Source organism: Ostrea edulis, chromosome 6, assembly GCF_947568905.1.
Source record: "Ostrea edulis chromosome 6, xbOstEdul1.1, whole genome shotgun sequence".
Classification (NCBI taxonomy): Eukaryota; Metazoa; Mollusca; class Bivalvia; order Ostreida; family Ostreidae; genus Ostrea; species Ostrea edulis.
Window position 1 is genome coordinate 59,407,362 of NC_079169.1, and position 18,994 is coordinate 59,426,355.

The window sequence follows — 18,994 nt, forward strand, 5'->3', positions numbered from 1 at the left end:
TCACCTTATTAAAAATGACAGAATATAGTAAAAATGACTACTTATAGAACACATATTTCAATCCATGTAAATTCCAGGTGCTTAACCCCTGGACCCCCACCAGCCCCCCCCCCCCCCCCCCCCACTTCTCCCGCCTCAATTCCTGGATCCGCCCCCTGAATACCACAACATATTATTTTATCATTTTTATTTGTTACCAAAATATATCATTTGAAAAATCAAAAATCAAATAGATATATAATAAGATTGAATCTATAATTCTAGAGGAATTATCTTAAATTTTTGTTCAACTAGGCAAGGCTAAGAATATTCGTACCTTTATCACTCATTCCCTTGATTATTAATATGCAATGTAAGTATTCATTTACATTCATTCGAGTTCACTTATCATTAACTAAGAACTATACATTTTTCTTTTCATTAGACGAATGTTGGAGATATCTTGATTGCGGTCAACCCATACAAGAAACTACCATTGTACGACAGAAAGGTACGAGTTCCTTCCCTTACAATAGATCTTCTGCTTGGCATGGCGGTAGATGTTTAACTTTTTCTTGATTGTATGAGTCTTTTGAAAGAAAAGAGTCGTAAATCAGCGAGGTCAGAATCAGGGCCGTAAGTAGGGTTCTAAATCAGGGGAGGCAGGGGATTGGGGGCCGCCGATTGACTTTACGACTGAAAATGACACTTTTTAAATCCCAATTTATCATGTTTGTGTTTCATTTGTACTATGTAAAGAATCGTAATATGGTGTCAAAGACAAAGGTGCTTGTCTTCATTTTAAACATATATCCTATAATATAACATTTATATAATTTTATTTTCTTTTTTGCCAAAAAATCAGACGAGGCAGTTGCCTCGTCTGCCTCATCGGCAGTTACGGCCCTGAGAATATATTATTTTGCTGTTTTTTAAAAAGTTAAGCTGTGTAAGTACAGACGGTATTTATTGTGCTTGTGGACACGGTACCTCTTTGCTATGGTTTTGACTGATAGGCCTAGACTTTTAACTATTCGATCATATGAAAATTGTTGCCAAGTTTTGGTGCTCCTCAGAGTGACAATGTTGGTGTTTCACGTATGGATTGCAGGGCCAGTGTGTAGAGATTTTTTTTTTTTTTTTGGTTAGTGTAGTTTTACTTTTAGAACGTTTGATTTATTATGTGTGTTTCAGAATCATGAAGATTATGGATGGAAAGACTTTAAGACAAATATGGCACCACATGTTTTTCAAGTGGCCGCCAGAGCATACAGCCGGATGCGTCAGAACCAGTCAAACCAAATCATCCTGGTTTGTGGGGAATCTGGCTCAGGTAAAACGGAGAGTACCAAGTACATGGTGGAGCATTTCATGCACATGTGTCCAGAGGACTCCGGGGACCTGCATGACAGAATCATCAAGGTACAGAGGCTCTTTAAATTTACTGTTAATTTTAAAAGCTCTTATACTCACAGGAACTCACAGTCCCAGTGCTCTTATACTCACAGGAGCTCACAGTCCCAGTGCTCTTATACTCACAGGAGCTCACAGTCCCAGTGGTTTCATCATGTAGCCTATGTCAGACTTATGCAGGATCCTTAGATTTGCACAATACAGTTTGTGAACATGTACATATCTAATTTTCTTTGCAATGAGTAACCCGAGATTCCTCTGACTCTAAATACCCCACTCTTATATTGTGATCCCCTGCACATGTCACAATGTAAAAGCAGCGGTAAGATCAAATCTCAGGTTAGTTACCTATTTGCTATGGGTTTTTTTTCTGCCTTAAAATCTTTCAAATTTTCTTTTCTTTTTGTCATATTGCTGACCTTTGTTTTCACCTTCATGCTTTCTCTTACCATTATCAGAATCACAAAACTTAATTAAAATTAAACACTGTTTTTTTACTCTGTTAAGGTGGATCCTTAGTCCTGGATTTTTGGGGTTTAGGTAGCATTTTTTTTTTTTTGGAATCAATAAATTAACATTCAGAGTAATGAAAAAATGCAAATTAGTTAAGGATTTCCATATTAATTTTCATTACAGACACTACTGAAGTCATGTACCCCTAGTAGATTTTTATGAAATTCATTGGAAACAGTTATTTGTCATTATTTTAAAATAAAAACAACAAGAAAATTGTTTAATTGCATTTATTTATCAAGAAACATTTCAATAACTAAAACACATGTCATTTTTAATATGTTCATCAAGTTTTAGAATAATAAGTTCAGAATTATTCAATTTGCGTTGTTCTCCAAAATGTTAAAAAACGAATAAATGTGGACACAGTTTCCTTATAGCATGGTTTACATATTATTTTTTCCGTTTATATTAGTAGATGTACATCTGTTATAGTTATTTATGGGAAAAAATCCATACCTTTCCGTAATAATTTCGAATTTATAGCTTCTAGAGTATGTATACCCCCATAAAAAACCGAAGTCTGGCACCATACAGCTGAGCTATTCAAAATCACTCATGGATTAAAATTTTATGTAATTTCACGAAAAGACACAGATAATGATTCCTTATCACCTTGGTAAAATTTTTGTGAAAAATAAAGGAAATCTATCGCATAATGGACTTGATAAATAATTATTGAAAACAGAGTTATTGTCCTTGGATTCAATATTTTGAAACATATCATTGACTATTCAAATATAACTAAGACTTTTGAAATATTTTATGGCTGACAATCTTTTTAAAAATAACTATTGAAAAAGACTCCAACAGAATTTATGTTCCAGTCATTAAATCATTGACTTTGCAAAATCTTATGACGTCACAGGAGTGTGGAACTACGTTAACTCATGATTTTATTGTACCATGCTACCAAACTGACACCTGATGATATTGAAACCGATATATATATATATATGTATAATTGTTTTGAAATGGAACAAAAATGTTATACCAATGTGACTTATTCTGTGGTAAACTAGTCCTCAAACTGCACTTTGTGAACCAGCTTAGGAGGAATGAATGTACTTGTTTCCGAAATATATTTTAATAGATTGTAAACTTTTGAATTATTTTTTTTCTCTCTGGTTAGACAGACTATTTTTCAGTGAGAATGAACTAATTTTAATCTGACAAATAAATATTAGGTTCCTGACCTCTGACCATCATATTTTCAAACCCCTACATTCCTTTGAATAAAACGACAACATTGTTATGCAATGTATATAAGAAGTAACACATTAAACATGTGTATGGCTCATGATTTTATTAAAACTATGATTTATTTAAACGGAATAAGATTTATTGTGATAGTACTGTAGCCTTTTGATTTAAATTGGTACAATACAGTGATATTTTGAGTTGGGGATAACAAACATATTTCTCTTAGCTTTATATATCCTCGTAATATTCTCATACATGCAGTTGTATTATCAAATGATCCATATTCACAACGATACAGTGATTAACTTATCTAATCTAGATGTGTAATTTAAAATGTTAACACATCAGGGTTCAACAGTATTGCATTTATATAATACCCCCCCCCCCCCCCCACCACCACCACCACCACACACACACACACAATGTGTAGGAGGAGTTTGTGTACAGAGTGTAGGAGGAGTTTGTGTACAGTGAGCAGACAGGGTTTTGTCAGTATGTGCTCTGAAAGACTAGCTCCTGGATTTTTCTGAGAGTTGTTCAATAGCTTGAGTTTTTTTTAATAGGTTTAAACAAATTTCTATGTACATGTATTTTGATTTAGTTTTGCGTAATTTATCATTATAGTGTGTGAATGTGTGTTTTTAGGTAAATCCGCTGTTAGAAAGCTTTGGAAATGCCAAAACAATAATGAATGACAATTCCAGCAGATTTGCCAAATTTTTGGAGTTAAGTTTTAGAGGAGATGGACAAGTTATAGGAGGTATGATTATCACTAAAAAAAATTAAGAATATGATTTATGAAAGAAGTGCATTAATTTCAAAAGTTGTACAGAGCTTTTTTATTGAATCATATATATGTTTATATAAATTCATGGAACTCTTTCATGTATGAAGCAATGATAAGAGACTACATGTTGGAGAAATGTCGTGTGGTGGGAAGAAACCAGGATTGTAGAGAAGGAAATTTTCATGTCTTTTATGGAATGTTTGCTGGAATGTCACAGGAAGAGAAACAAAATCTGTACCTGCAAAAAGCTGAAACATATGGGTAAGGAATGTCACTGAATTCAGGTATGATCTGTTTACCATACCTTGTAAGCAGAATTTTTATCAAAGATTTAATTTTGGCATTATTAGCGACAGTGTTGAGATTGCTAAAATTGAATATCGCTAATACATATTCCATATTGTAGGTACATGTAATAGCTATGTCTTTCTAGTAAGGATGGTAAAGTCACTAAAATTAGCTTTCGCTAAATATATATACTCATAATTTATGGAAAAATCATTAAAGGAGTAGGCCCACAAAGGGTTGAAATCAGCCCTGTCATAGCAATTAACAAAATTGGTGGAATGTAATGTTAAAGTATCATAATTTAAAGATCGCTAGGAGGTATTCCAAATTTTTTTTGTAGATATGGCCTTGCAGTGGGTCAAATGTTATATTATGTCAGAATGCAATTTTGTCAAAAATTAACAAGAGAGCTCCATCATGTTTTCTTTTTCAGATAGATAAAAAAATGCTTTAATTAGGCCAATTCAACTTAATTAGTAGATTATCATCCAGGGTCACCAAAAATTATGGGGTGGGTGGGAGGATTTTATTTTTTAATTTTTATTTTTTGAGAAAAATATTAATGACAAACGAGTTTTTGTCAACAGAAGTGCATCATTTAATGCCAGATGGATATCAATCTATGCTTATTTCACAGACGAATTTAAGGTTAAGCTTTAATTTCAAACACAAAAACATACGAAACTTCAAGATATGAAGAACATTTATCTCATTAATTCCTTCCTTTCATTTACACCCGTAAGAACGTGAGAAATTAAGAAAACCCTATCATCTATTTTCTTCCCATGGCTTTTCATGTTGCTATACCGGAAATGTAAACTAGAAGTTTAAATACTGGAGTCGGAAATGGAAATTTTCCAGAAATCGCAAGTTTCGCAAAATAAAAAAATCGGGGCAGGCCAATTTTTTAGGGGCAGGCGGGGATGATAATCTATCAATTAAGTTGAATTGGCCTTATGTATGTTTGCTTCTTATTAAATGGATTATGAATAATTGTTATTATCTTAATAAATTATGTCAAGGCCAGTAGTGTCAATTTTACATCAGTATAAATGTTACAAATGTTGCAACCTGCGAACAAACGCTAATCTGTCGAAACTTTACTTAAATTTTGGCCATTTCACTGTGCCGATTTTGACTCTTCATGGGACTACTCCTTTGTGTCCTGCTAAAAATACCACTTATACGGTATTACATTGTAAACAGTATTATAATATTGACTACATACAGTAAATTTTGTGTAAATAACGGACAGATGTTTGTGCATATAAATGTGACAAAAAGTTTTATTTACAATCCATTTCATTTTAGCATATTACTGGGAAGCATCGAGAATTTAAAGTTGACACAGCAGTATGCCAAGCAGTACAGAGAAAACATGGAAACCTTGCAGCAGATTGGGATGACAGATGCTGTAAGCTTTTCTTTTTTATGCCATCATAATTGGGGATTTTGGTGCGTTTTAGTTTTTGGTTATAATCTTAGCCATAAATTTTCACACCTCCGTAATAGGAGATTTGGGTGCTTAATATAATTTTTGCTCCATCTGTTTGTCTGTTCACAAATACTTTAATCTTGGCCATGGCCTTTGGATAGATGGTGACAACTTCTATATTTTACTCATGTATTCCTTGTGATAAAGCCTTTCTTTTGGTACCAAATTTTTTTACCTTGTGACCTGCACCTTGAGATATAACCAACTTTTGAGATACTTTAACCTTGGCTATAAGTTTCAAGTGGTTGGTGATTGGGCTTTCATATTTCACATGTATACATGTATTCCTTTGCACAAGACCTTTCTTAAGGTAGCAAAAGTTTTGTCCTCATGGCCTTAGGATTTGACCCTCTTTTGAGAAACTTTGATCTTGGTCATAATGTTTGAATGGTTAGTGCTAGGGCTTTCATATTTCACATGTGTATATAATTTCTTGTGACAAGACCAGATTTTTAATCTCATGACCTTGACCTTGGAATTTGACTTACTTTTAAAAAACGTTAACCTAGGCCATCACTTTTGAATGTTAGTGATAGGGCTTTCACACGGAGCATCATCGTGTTTGTTTCTTAGTAAATGTTATCAGTTAGAGTCTTGCATAAATGTGTTTTATTGTAACAGGATAAGAAAGTGATGCACTGCATGCTGGCTGCTATTTTGCACTTGAGTCAGATAGAATTTCAGGAGACAAACAAAACTTCTGGAGAGCTGAAAATTGTTGATACAGAACTGGTAGAGCAAGGTAAGCAATTATGAATATAATGTGCACATCCTGTATTGAAGTGAACAGTGGGATCAAATTCTTATGTTTTCTCAATATGCAAAATCGTATTTATCTGTAATGCATGTACATGCTTTTAGACGTATACAGCCTAAACTGTAGAATTTTCAGAAAGTGACTTCAGGATTTCAATCTAAGTTTATTTACTATTACAATTACTACTTTGACTCCAGATGACAAAAGTTGTAAACAAATATTTTTCATTGTTATTCTGTAATATTTCAATATGCTGATTTCCAATAAATACAGTGATATTAAGCATTTATATTTTATATGTTTTGAACCATAATTATGAATATACATTGACAATATACAAAGTATACAAGGTATTAGAAAAATTGAATGCCATTACTTAATGTACTATACAGTATGCTTGTGGAAATGATGGATCATTGAAGATTGAAGCAGTTGATATGATAATGTAATCTAAATGAAAGTGAGATGAAGATGTAAAAGTCTGTGCTGTAAAAGACTATATCACTTAAGAACACTATAACAGTGTAGACATGGTTGGTATATTACGGTCTCTTTTACAGCTGCTTCACTGTTGGAAGTGGATTACGAGTCACTTGGGCATGCTCTTATTTCTTCAACAACATTAATGGCAGGTAAAGTCGTGGACATTATACCATATTTTCCAATTTTCTTTATTTGATAACATTTGAAATGTTATTACATACATAGGATGTTATATTTGAATCAGAAACAAAGGTATGGTTCCGAAGCAAAATATTTTGCTGTATTTTAATGAGCTACCATAATTTTAGAAAACTGTTTTAATCTTTTTCTTGTTGCATAAGAGTGAAGAAGATTGAAGCAGGTTTGATGATTGGATTATTTTGTTCTGCATTTTACAGAGGGAAATTGTTACCAAGACTTCTTCCTCTGTTAAAGTTTCATTGCTTAAAGGACACACCTCATGTTTTCTAAGTATACAAAATTACATGCATTTTGTCTTCCTTATGTAAGTTCGTTCGCCGAAATATTACGATAATTAACCACAATACAGACTTAAATCTAAGCCCCGATTTCAAAAAGTCTAGTTAATTAGTTAGGTAGTCACATGGTACAGTGACGTCACATTCGCCCTTCGATCAACTGATTGTAAAAGTAGTGTGAGATATAATTAAAAATTAAGTTTTTAGGGGCCTAATTTATTCACCATGGACAACATTTAAATTGATGTTGACAAATTTTCTGAGTTTTATATGTTTTTGCCACCAGTGCATACAAATAGTGACATAAATACCCAAATATAGCGTGGAAAGCGAGTATGAAATCGGTGATATTGTGAGTAAGTAATGTTTATATGGGTTGCTGTTTACACACTATTTGGTATTTTCATACTTTCATGTAAAATACTCGAATCTGATTGGTCGAGAAGCATTTGAAAAAAACATATTGTTACCCTCTGAGAACAGAAAGCACGCGCTCCAGGGTGATAGTATCTAGCAACGGGTAACAGTACTTGACAACGGGTGATATTATAAAAAAATTATCACATCCTTCAAATTTATGCGCGTACGGTTCGCCGTAGATTGTTAGACAACTTCGTTTGAGCGTTTGTAATAAACGCGAATACCCGCATAGAAATACAAAATATCGCATTACAGTGATTGATCAAATGTCAACAGACGTAAGTTTTTTCTCCTTTGTTGTTTATATAACATTCAGTATAATAAAACAAATATTGCATGTAGTTGAGGGTAACATTGAAAATTTTCACCCCTCGAGAAACCATTGCCAACCTCGGCTACGCCTCGGTTGACAATGGTTTTCTCAGGGTGAAAATTTTCAATGTTACCCTCAACTACATGCAATATTTATATAATGTTATTTCTTTATACATGTACAGCTGTAATTGGCGCTGTTTTTTAAAAAAAAAATAAACAGTGCAATTATTATTATTTTTGGATTAGACAAATTATGTTACGTTACATTGTTGACAACTATATAGACCTAGCTACTGTCACGGGTGCATTTCGGAAAGAAGAAAAGGAAAAACAAGTGTCACACACAAATCAATAAAAATAATCAAATTTAAAGTGGAAATCACAATATTTTAATAAAGCAATATAATTATTATATTATTATTATTTTTGAATTGTGATCTGCACGTTTTTATGGTTAGGAAGTGGGAGCAGAGCGCTATACTGACACACTCAAGATGTTACGAGTTCAACGAGAAATTATTTTATAATTCAATTTAAAGTTAGGAAATGCAATATTCTTTTATTTAAAATTAAAAGTTTAATTATTTTGCATCTTTAAATTTTTGTAAATCTACCAGTTGGTAGAAACTGGAAGCACAGTTAAGTTATACATGTATGTTGTTACAAGGTGAAGGTCAGTTTATCCGAGTGTATATTGAATTTGAAGACCAGAACAGAATTATGTATATGCTGTAGGCCTAGCAGTGCTTAGCTTCGATATATCCATTTTCTCGCAGTTTATCTGGGTCTCTCTCCAAGCGGTTTTTGGAAAGATGAATAGGTGGTTTTTTAAAGGAAAATAAATTCTTGCTCTAACAAAAAATTATCCACGTCTGTTTTTCTCGTGCCTTTCTTCAAAATTTTTAAAAATCCTTTCTAACGACAACTAGGTTACCTTACACGGCACAAAACACCTTTAAGTTAATGCATTGTTATTTACGAGCTGTTAACGTGATAATTAGTTTTTTGTCGATTAAATCTAATCTGTTTATGAAATGGCCAATAGACCTGAGGGCACATATGACGTCACACATAATGGCACGTAAGACAGCGAAAGTAAATATGCAAATCGCAAGATTTGAATTTCATTGCTTTCAAACTCGAAAACTATGCAAAATATTTCTGAATCATTAAGAACACATTTAAAGTAGTTTTAGGCATGAAAAGAATTAATTTTGCTGAAAAAATGAAAAAGTTTAGAAACATGCATTGTGTCCTTTAATCACAGTACTAGAGTAAAATTCCAATTTCAATTTACTACCAGTGGTCATGAGTTACTGGCCTTGTCTTTTAACCTTACAGCCTTCAAAAAAACATTAGGGTAATCCAAATGCCAGTAAATACTCTTCTTGTGAATATTCATTGCTAAATACCAAATGGTTTTAAATTTCTATGTGCCTTGTTCTGGTGACATTTAACATTCAAACCAAAAAACCAATAACCAGTTTTGATAGGATAAACAGGTAAAGAAAATTTAAAGTACCTGGTAGATGACTTATATAATAAGCTTTTGTTCCAGTATTACGTCCTATCATTAAGATGGTTTGATTACATTGATATCACATGTGAAAAGGTAGCTGATAATTTGTAAAGCATTTATGTGCACTAAATTTTTTATTTTCATATTTTTAACTTATCTTTTTTAAGATGCTATGTCTTATTCTCTGTTGTGAAATAAAATGACAATATGACCTAGATAAATCAGTTTTGAAGTAAGTAAATAATATGACAAAGGTATCATTTTTAAAAATTTAGGTCATGGTATTCAAGGTACAAGTATTTAGCGCTCACAGAACAGTAGATATTTTCATTCTGTTTTTAAATTAATAGCACACCAGACTGCTTCATTGCTTGTAAAATATAGCATTTGAATGGTTTGCTTGGTAATTAATGATTAGTGCATACACGTATTAAGGATGATAAAATGAAATTTATTGGTACATAAACGTAACTCAGTTGTTCTGATTTTATATCGATGGATTTCTTTTATGATCTGTCAATAAATGCTTTTGTGTTTTTGGTTTTCAGTTATTCTTTTCATTATAGCTTTGATGAATGAGTTATAATTTTGAATGAAGCTTTGAGACAACTTTCAATTCAACATCAATTAGTTTGCTCACATACATGCACAGATTCAATGTAGATATGATTATTCTTTCTCTGAACATGCTGAATCAGTATTTAATTATTATAATAGACTAAGTATTGTGCTATTTTTTTTATTGGTTTCACGTTTTCTAAAATAGATGTGTTGCTTTTTAAACCATGGTTTATGATAAAAAGCTTTAATTGACAGGAATTACAATGTAAAAACTTATTTTTACACAGTTGTTTAAATGGTAAAATAAAATGCTGTATTCACTACATGTATCACAATACATTTCATTTTAATATGCATTGTGTGTTATGTTAGTCTGATGGACAACTTCATATATGTATATTGAAAACCTTTATACAATGAGAACCTTCATATAATGAAAACCTTTATATCTGAAAACTTCATATAATAGAATTCTATATATAAGGCCAATTCAACTTAATTGATAGATTATCATCGTCGCCCGCCCCTCAATAATTGGCCCGCCCCGAATTTTTTTATTTTGCGAAATTTGCGCTTTCCGGAATATTTTCATGTCCCGACTCCGGTATTTACACTTCTTGTTTACATTTCCGATATAGCAACGTGAAAAATAGATCTATATGGTTTTCTTAATTTCTCGCGTTCTTACAGGCATAAATCTTGAAGAAGTTAGGTATATTTCTGTTTGAAATTAAAGCTTAAACCTAGAATTCGTGTGTGAAAATAGCATAGATTGATATCCACCTGGCATTAAATGATGCGCATCTGTTGAAAAAAAATCGTTTGTCATTAATATTTTTCTCAGAAAATAGAAATTAAAAAATAAAATCCTCCCACCCGCCCCATACTTTTTGCTGACCCTGGATGATAATCTACTAATAAAGTTGAAATGGCTTAATGAAAACTTACCTTTATATAATGAAAACTTCATATTATAGAATCCTTTATATAATGGAAACTTCATATTATAGAAACCTTTATATAATAAAAACTTCATATTATAGAAACCTTTATATAATAAAAACTTCATATTATAGAATCCTTTATGTAATGAAAACTTCAAATTATAGAAACCTTTATATAATGAAAACTTCAAATTATAGAAACCTTAATATAAAGAAAACTTCATATGATAGAAACCTTTATATAATGAAAACTTCATATGATAGAATCCTTAATATAATGAAAACTTCATATAATAGAAACCTTAATATAATGAAAACTTCATATAATAAAAACCTTAATATCATGAAAACTTCATATAATAGAATCCTTTATATTATGAAAACTTCATATAATAGAATCCTTTATATTATGAAAACTTCATATAATAGAATCCTTTATATTATGAAAACTTCATATAATAGAAACCTTTGTATATTAATGAGAACTTGCATGTTATAAAAGTAAAGCCAAGTAGTACCTGCAGTAGTAATATTAAACAAGCCCTATCAAATTCCTTGAAAATTAAACAACAGAAAATATAAGATTAAAAAATATAAACATGTATTTAATCTGTTAAGATGGAAAAAAAAAAAAGTCTTTATTTCAAGGAATAGAGAAACACAAGCTGCACTTCGCTTTTGAACAATCATAAAGGGGAACAAGCATGTTCAGAGAAATGATATTAAAATGTTGTTTATAGAAATAAGTATATAGGGAGGGTGGTTTATATAGTATATGGCTAGTATGCAATAAGTTGCGTTTTAAGGAGGTACTCTACATCGTCATAATGGCTGACTTCCTTTTAAAACATGGACGAAAATATAAATATCAGCAATATTTGTCTATTAATTCATTTAAAACATTGCCTATCTGAGTAGCTCAGTAGGTTAGCACATCGACTGCTGAGCTGTAGATTGCAGATTCGAGTCCAGCAAAGGTTTTAAGTTTTTTCCAGATTGCTTTCTACTAAAACTGAGTTTTTGACTAAATAAAGTAAATTTGAAAGTTATTATTTCAAAATATTGTTGCACATATCCCCCACTTTTCATTCATATCAAATTTCTCTGGTGCAGTATACCTTCTTAAGTATCATCATAATGGTTAACAAAAGTTTCTTGATTAAAAAAATCATCACTCTTTTAATGTTTGAGTGCTAGCTGTTGTATGACATTGAAAATATTGGTCATTTATTGTGAAATACACTTAATCTTTTTATTAGCTCACCTGAGCCGAAGGCTCAAGTGAGCTTTTCTGATCACATTTTGTCCGGCGTCCGTCTGTAAACTTTTCACATTTTCATCTTCTTCTCATGAACCACTGGGCCAATTTCAACCAAACATGGCCAAAAGCATCCTTGGGTGAAGGGCTTTCAAGTTTGTTCAAATGAAGGGCCATGTCCCTTTCAAAGGGGAGATAATCACAAAAATGCAAAAATAGGATGGGGTCATTTAAAAATCTTCTTCTCAAGAACCACTGGGCCAGAAGAGCTGAAATTTACCTGAAAGCTTCCTGACATATTGCAGATTCAAGTTTGTTCAAATCATGGCCCCCGGTGGTAGGATGGGGCCACAAGGGGGGGTCAAAGTTTTACATACAAATATATAGGGAAAAACTTTAAAAATCTTCTTCTCAAGAACCACTAAGCCAGAAAAGCTGAGATTTACATGAAAGCTTCCTGACATAATGCAGATTCAAGTTTGTTCAAATCATGGGCCCCTGGGGTTGGATGGGGCCACAAAAGGGGATCAAAGTTTTACATACAAATATATAGGAAAAAGCTTTAAAAATCTTCTCAAGAACCACTGAGCCAGAAAAGCTGATTTTTACATGAAAACTTTCTGACATAGTGCAGATTCAAGTTTGTTCAAATCATGGCCCCCGGGGATAAGATGGGGCCCCTAGGGGGGATCAAAGTTTTACACACAAATATATAGGGAAAAACTTTAAAAATCTTCTCAAGAACCACTAAGCCAGAAAAGCTGAGATTTACATGAAAGCTTCCTGACATAATGCAGATTCAAGTTTGTTCAAATCATGGGCTCCGGGGGTTGGATGGGACCACAATAGGGGATCAAAGTTTTACATACAAAAATATGGGAAAAATCTTCTTCTCAAGAACCACTGAGCCAGAAAAGCTGATTTTTACATGAAAACTTTCTGACACAGTGCAGATTCAAGTTTGTTCAAATCATGGCCCCCAGGGGTAGGATGAGACCACAAGGAGGATCAAAGTTTTACATACAAATAAATAGTTAAAATCTTTTTCTCAATAACCACCGAGTCAGAAAAGCTGATATTTACAAGAAAACTTTCTGACATAGTGCAGATTCAAGTTTGTTCAAATCATGGGCCCCCGGGGGGTAGGATGGGGCCACAAGTGGGGGGGGGGGGGTCAAAGTTTTACATACAAATATAGGAAAAAGCTTTAAAAATCTTCTTCTGAAGAACCATTGGGCCAAAGAAGTTGACAGTTACATGAAAGCTTTCTGACATAGTGTAGATTCAAGTTTGCAAAGGGTAGTTTGGGTCATAATAGGGACTAAGGTTTTACATGCAAATATATATGGAAAGTCTTCAGATATGGGCCAAGGTGACTTAGGTGAGCGATGTGGCCCATGGGCCTCTTGTATTTTAAACATGTCAGTAGATATTATTCATAAAAACAGTAATTTGATATTTGATATAGATATGTAGGAAAGATCCATATTAATTACATGCATTAACCATGTACTTGATATACATGTACCATAGATACATGTACATGCACAAACTAGTCGCACACATCATACTGTAACATAGAAAGTTGCTGCATTGCAATTTCAAATAAATATAGAATTTTAAACCAACAATGCAGAGCCACATTTTTAATATAGATTTCATTTTGTTATCAATAGGTGATGAAATTAAGGTATTCAAGAGTATGGACCAGGCTAGAAATGGGCGGGATGCCTTGGCTAAACACATGTATGAGAGACTGTTCGGATGGATTGTGAAGAAAATCAACAATAACCTGCACCCACGTAGAAAAAGGTAAATGACGTGTTTATAGATGTAAAAATGATGGAGATGTAGCTTTGAGTCTGAGAAATGATGTTCATGTAATATTGTTTTAGACTCTGTAGAGTAGCATGCATTGCTAATAATTTTTAGGTGTTGTCATGTGACGTTCATCTTATGTTAACAATTTAACATTTTTAACTTCTTGATAACTACTATTCCAATTCTTTTCAAATTTGATATGAAGCATCTTTGGGACAAGGGGGACAATCAATTTCAGGACTCCTGCAACCCGGACCCTAAGGGGTGGGGCAAAAACTGCCAAAAATCTTCTCTATACACCTGCATATATCTTTAAGAAAAACTAAATGCATAGTGATATAGAGCAGGAAGGCCTCTACCAAAGTTGTAACTTTCAGGATCTCGGTGGTAGAGGTTCGGACTCTAGGGTAAGGCCAAACTTGGTATATATAGTGTATATATGCAAAACATACAATGATATCTGCTTTAATGCTATTGATACTAAATTGAAACTAAATGGATATTTAGAAGAAATAGGTAGTCTTTTACCAAAATTATAAATTTCATTATCTTAGGGGGTAAGGGTTTGGTTTCGGGATGTTGCCAAAATTATTGTAATGATTTGAAATACTTCTTTAAGTTTGTTGATACCGTTTAAAATCTAAATGCATGCTTAGGAATAGCAGAAGATAATGTACAAAAAAAGGTGAATTTTGCAACCCCAGGGTTTTGACTCTAGGATGGGTCCAAATTAGTCATCATTTAAGGATCAAAATCAAAAGGTTCAATGTCTGACAAATGCTAAATTCACATAGTTTTCACCAAGACTCCCCACCCCCTTTAAAACTAAATGTGATGAACATTGAACCTAATCTATTAACAAGTAAAAACATACGATTAAAAATAACACTCTTTATACCTTTTCTACTGTTTTATCACAAATGAAAGTGTACTTTAAAACTATTAAATGTTCATTAAAATGTAATATTATGTGGTTTTTAATAGTCGCCAATCTTTTCTTTTTTCACTAAAGTGTAATCAATGTCGGATGGCAGAAACTTAAGGGAGATTTTATCCCCCTCCCCCTAACTATTTAAATTTAGATTTTTATCTGACATTGATCTTTTGATCTCATCCCAAATCTTCATACATAAATTATGTAAAGCTTTTCATGTTTTAATGTTAATACACCTATTATTTAAAGCCTTTCATCAGTATATGCACTTTTGAGGGGCATTGAAGTTTTAAGAAAACATCTTGTTTTATACTCCTTGTGAAAATTAGAATTTAGCTTAGATATTCAGAACAGGAATAATTTTGTTTCTAGATTTCATAGCCCTTGGGGGTAGTGATACTTTTAGCTAGTACTCAGGTGACTGATAAGGCCTGTGGGACTCTTGTTTCCAGTAAGTTGGGGGCTCTAACCCTTGCCAGGTGTCTAAAAATTGTGCTTTATTAGTAAATCTTTTTAAAAGTAACCAAAAATATCTTTTTATATACATGTAAAATTTAAAATAATTCAAATTTTGAGAAATATTAAATTTTCTTTCAGTTCTCAAGCAAATTCTGCGGAGATTGGGATCCTCGATATTGCTGGATTTGAGAAGCTCCAGACAAACAGTTTTGAACAGATGTGCATAAATGTGGTGAATGAGAGACTACAGAATTTTATGAATAAGATTGTTGTCATCCAAGAGAAAGCAATCTATGAATCAGAAGAAGTTCCTTATGATAATGTTGTTTTCAAGGACAATATGGATGTTATACAATTGTTTGAAGTTTCGGTAAATATTCTCTAACGAACTTTACTTCTATATTAATTTGCATAAGTTTTCAGTCATGCGTGTATTAAGCTGCTTGTAAGGAAAGCAATATTTTATCATCCAACAGTTAGATGTTGTTTTTTAAAGGATCATGTATATGTTTCTTTGGTTTTTAAATATGGATATGACAGCTCTGGTTTTTGTTTGTTGCATTACTGAATATGGAAATAAAAAATTCTGATGTCTAAGATAAAAAATGGCTAAATTCAAAGTTGTTTCTTAGGCATATGTTGGTCGGAAAGTATTAATTTACAGTGTTCATATATCTACTCTCAAATCTCAAAAATGTGTTTGATTGTTCAAATTTGAATTTGTTCAATTTTAAAAGCAAATTGGAATTTGGCCATGTCTTGATGAAGAATCTAAGTTTGCTCAAGGAACTGATCTGAAATTTGTGGAGAGGCTTAAGAAAAACTTCAAAAAAGAGCATGCCCTGCACAGCCTCCTCACCTTTCCTAGGGGAGACAGAGCGGAATTTGGTGTCAAACATTTTGCTGGGGTGGTAAGTTTTATTTTTATCTTTTGATCACAAAGGTTAAGTAATGTACCAGTTAATTGATAGAAGCTTACATTTACGCACATTTTGATATCAACAAATATGTTTACTTTATTTTATACCGTGAAATATGTTTTTCTATAGGTGCATGATGAAAATTGATAATTTTCTCTGGACTTAAGTCTGCAGATCTCTGCTTGCTGTTCTCTAGAAATCATGCAGAGCTTTAGTCAGATCAGCTTATCTTATGCATTTGTTATACAGTATCCACAACGCAGGGTAGGGCCAAACTTAGTATATAGTATTTATGTGTAAATTTGCTGATACTGTATAAAATCCAAATGCATACTTGCAGATGTTTTAATGTTAATACACCTATTATTAGCCTTTCATCAGTGTATACATGCACTTTTGAGGGCAGTGAAGTTTTAAGAACACATCTTGTTTTATGCTGTTGCTGAACATTAGAATTTAGCTTAGATATTCAGAACAGGAATTTTTTTTCTAGATTTCATAGCCCATGGAAGTAGTGATACTTTTTCACTAGTATTCAGGTGACCGTTAAGGCCTGTGGGCCTCTTGTTTCAACTTGATAGGGTTCAGTAATAGATGTGTACTAATATGTTTGTACCAATGAGATCAGTATTGAACCAGTAAAGTTGTAGCATCCTGCACAGTTGTGCTTAAAAGCTCAGGAGCTAACTTTCTTTAAAACAAAGACATGTAAGATGCATATTTATTTATCTGCAGCATTTATATAAGGAGAGGGGGAGGTAACTATAGTGCCCATAGTGCCATAGTAAACCTGAGAACCAAATTTGATACTTTCAGGAAACATTTCTACTAAGATATGTTGAAACATACATGTATGTAAAAATAAAAACTAAGAATTCATTGGTCATTTATTTATCAGGGGTGAAAATATGCCTGCTGTGGTAAATAATTGCCTTCTAAAAATAAAAATAGCAAAATGGCTCATAAGCAGCCATGCTTCTACTACATAAATGGACATCTTGGTGCAAGTTATATATTGATTAAAGCTTTAACTTCAATTTGATATAAAATTTGTACAAGGTGAGTCAATAAGTAAACATGAGCCTATCCATTTCCGATTGACCAAGACAGTCACAATTTTCATGCCTTGTTCAATACATGTTTTATACCTGCCAGGTACAAAATTGCACGCATATCGAGTCATTCTTTAATAAGATATTAATGTCAAACATGTCTATAGTGATGGAAAGGCATGCTTCTCATCTAAAGTTGAGTACCATGCTATAATTCGGTACTTGTATTTAAATGGTAAAACAGGCAAGGAAGTACATGGCGAGTTAGCCAATGTTTACGGGTCTTCTGCACTATCTTATGCTCAGGTTAAATTCAGGGTAGGTGAGGTATTCAAACGCGGTAGAACGTCTTTAGAAGATCAAGCCAGGTCTGGACGCCCACTGGATGCCACCGACAAAGAAAAGTTCGGGATCTGGTATACTCTGATAGGTGAATTCAGGTGGAAGAAATAGCACAGCTAGCATTAGGCATTTCACATGGTAGCATTTCAACATTTAGGTATGCGCAAGCTAACGGCTCGTTGGATCCCCAAATCCCTTAGCGATGAGCAAATGGTAACCAGAGCATCAGTATGGAGCGCCTTGTTGAAACATTTTAGGTCAAAGATGATTTTCTTTTGCATCTGGTGACTGTAGATGAGACTTGGGTTCATTATTATGAGCCAGAGAATAAATTTCGGTCGTCAGTGGGTAGAGCCTGGGTCCCCGAGGCCAAAGAAGTTCAAGACGTAACCATCTGCTGGCAAGGTGATGGCCACAGTATTTTAGGATGCAAAAGGCATGTTATTATGTTGGACTTTTTACCCATTTAAGAGATCGAAGTACAATAACTTGAGTGAACTATGCAAACTTGCTAGACCAGCTGAGAACCGCCATCCATGAAAAATGTCGAGGTAAACTCATTAAAAGGTGTTTTGCTGCAACAGGACAACACAAGAGTCCACACTTGCAATGGATGCTGTAGAGCGAAACAGGTATGAATTAATACCACATCCTGCCTATTCGCCTGACTTAGCTCCTAGCGACTTCTTCCTATTCCCAAACTTGAAAAAGGTTATCTGTGGACATCATTTCCGGTCTGACAAAGAAGTCATGATGGCAGTTGAGGAGTGGGTCAATGGAAAGGACCCTGACTTTTTCAGTTCTGGACTGATGGCACTTGAACACCATTGGTCTACGTGCATCACACTAGAGGGCAATTACATCGAAAAAGAAGAGGTGGATCTCAACCGGAAATAAGTTTGGCTGGTTACTTTTTGACTCGCCCTCGTATCACTTACTCTTTGTATTAATTTTAAACACCATCTGAAACACCTGCACCATTTATTACCGAAAGTTGACAAGGAGTTACTGTAACAACCGTAGTGTCACAATTCCCATGAAAACCATATATG

At 33.3% G+C, this 18,994-nt stretch overlaps 1 protein-coding gene across 8 annotated transcripts in view; it reads left to right on the forward strand.

Annotated features, from left to right (window-relative positions):
* LOC125645600 (uncharacterized) overlaps positions 1-18,994 on the forward strand; it is a 106,971-nt gene that overhangs the window by 10,040 nt on the left and 77,937 nt on the right. For 6 of the 8 annotated variants that reach the window (XM_056140288.1, XM_056140284.1, XM_056140287.1 and 3 more), the window contains exons 2-12: positions 425-490; positions 1,174-1,401; positions 3,754-3,868; positions 4,003-4,156; positions 5,495-5,597; positions 6,300-6,420; positions 6,996-7,067; positions 9,927-9,941; positions 14,091-14,226; positions 15,767-15,998; positions 16,366-16,539. In XM_056140288.1, coding sequence (XP_055996263.1) covers positions 425-490; positions 1,174-1,401; positions 3,754-3,868; positions 4,003-4,156; positions 5,495-5,597; positions 6,300-6,420; positions 6,996-7,067; positions 9,927-9,941; positions 14,091-14,226; positions 15,767-15,998; positions 16,366-16,539 — 1,416 coding nt within the window. The remainder of the gene's footprint in view (positions 1-424; positions 491-1,173; positions 1,402-3,753; positions 3,869-4,002; positions 4,157-5,494; positions 5,598-6,299; positions 6,421-6,995; positions 7,068-9,926; positions 9,942-14,090; positions 14,227-15,766; positions 15,999-16,365; positions 16,540-18,994) is intronic. The other 2 variants (XM_056140286.1, XM_056140290.1) reach the window with 1 other exon arrangement.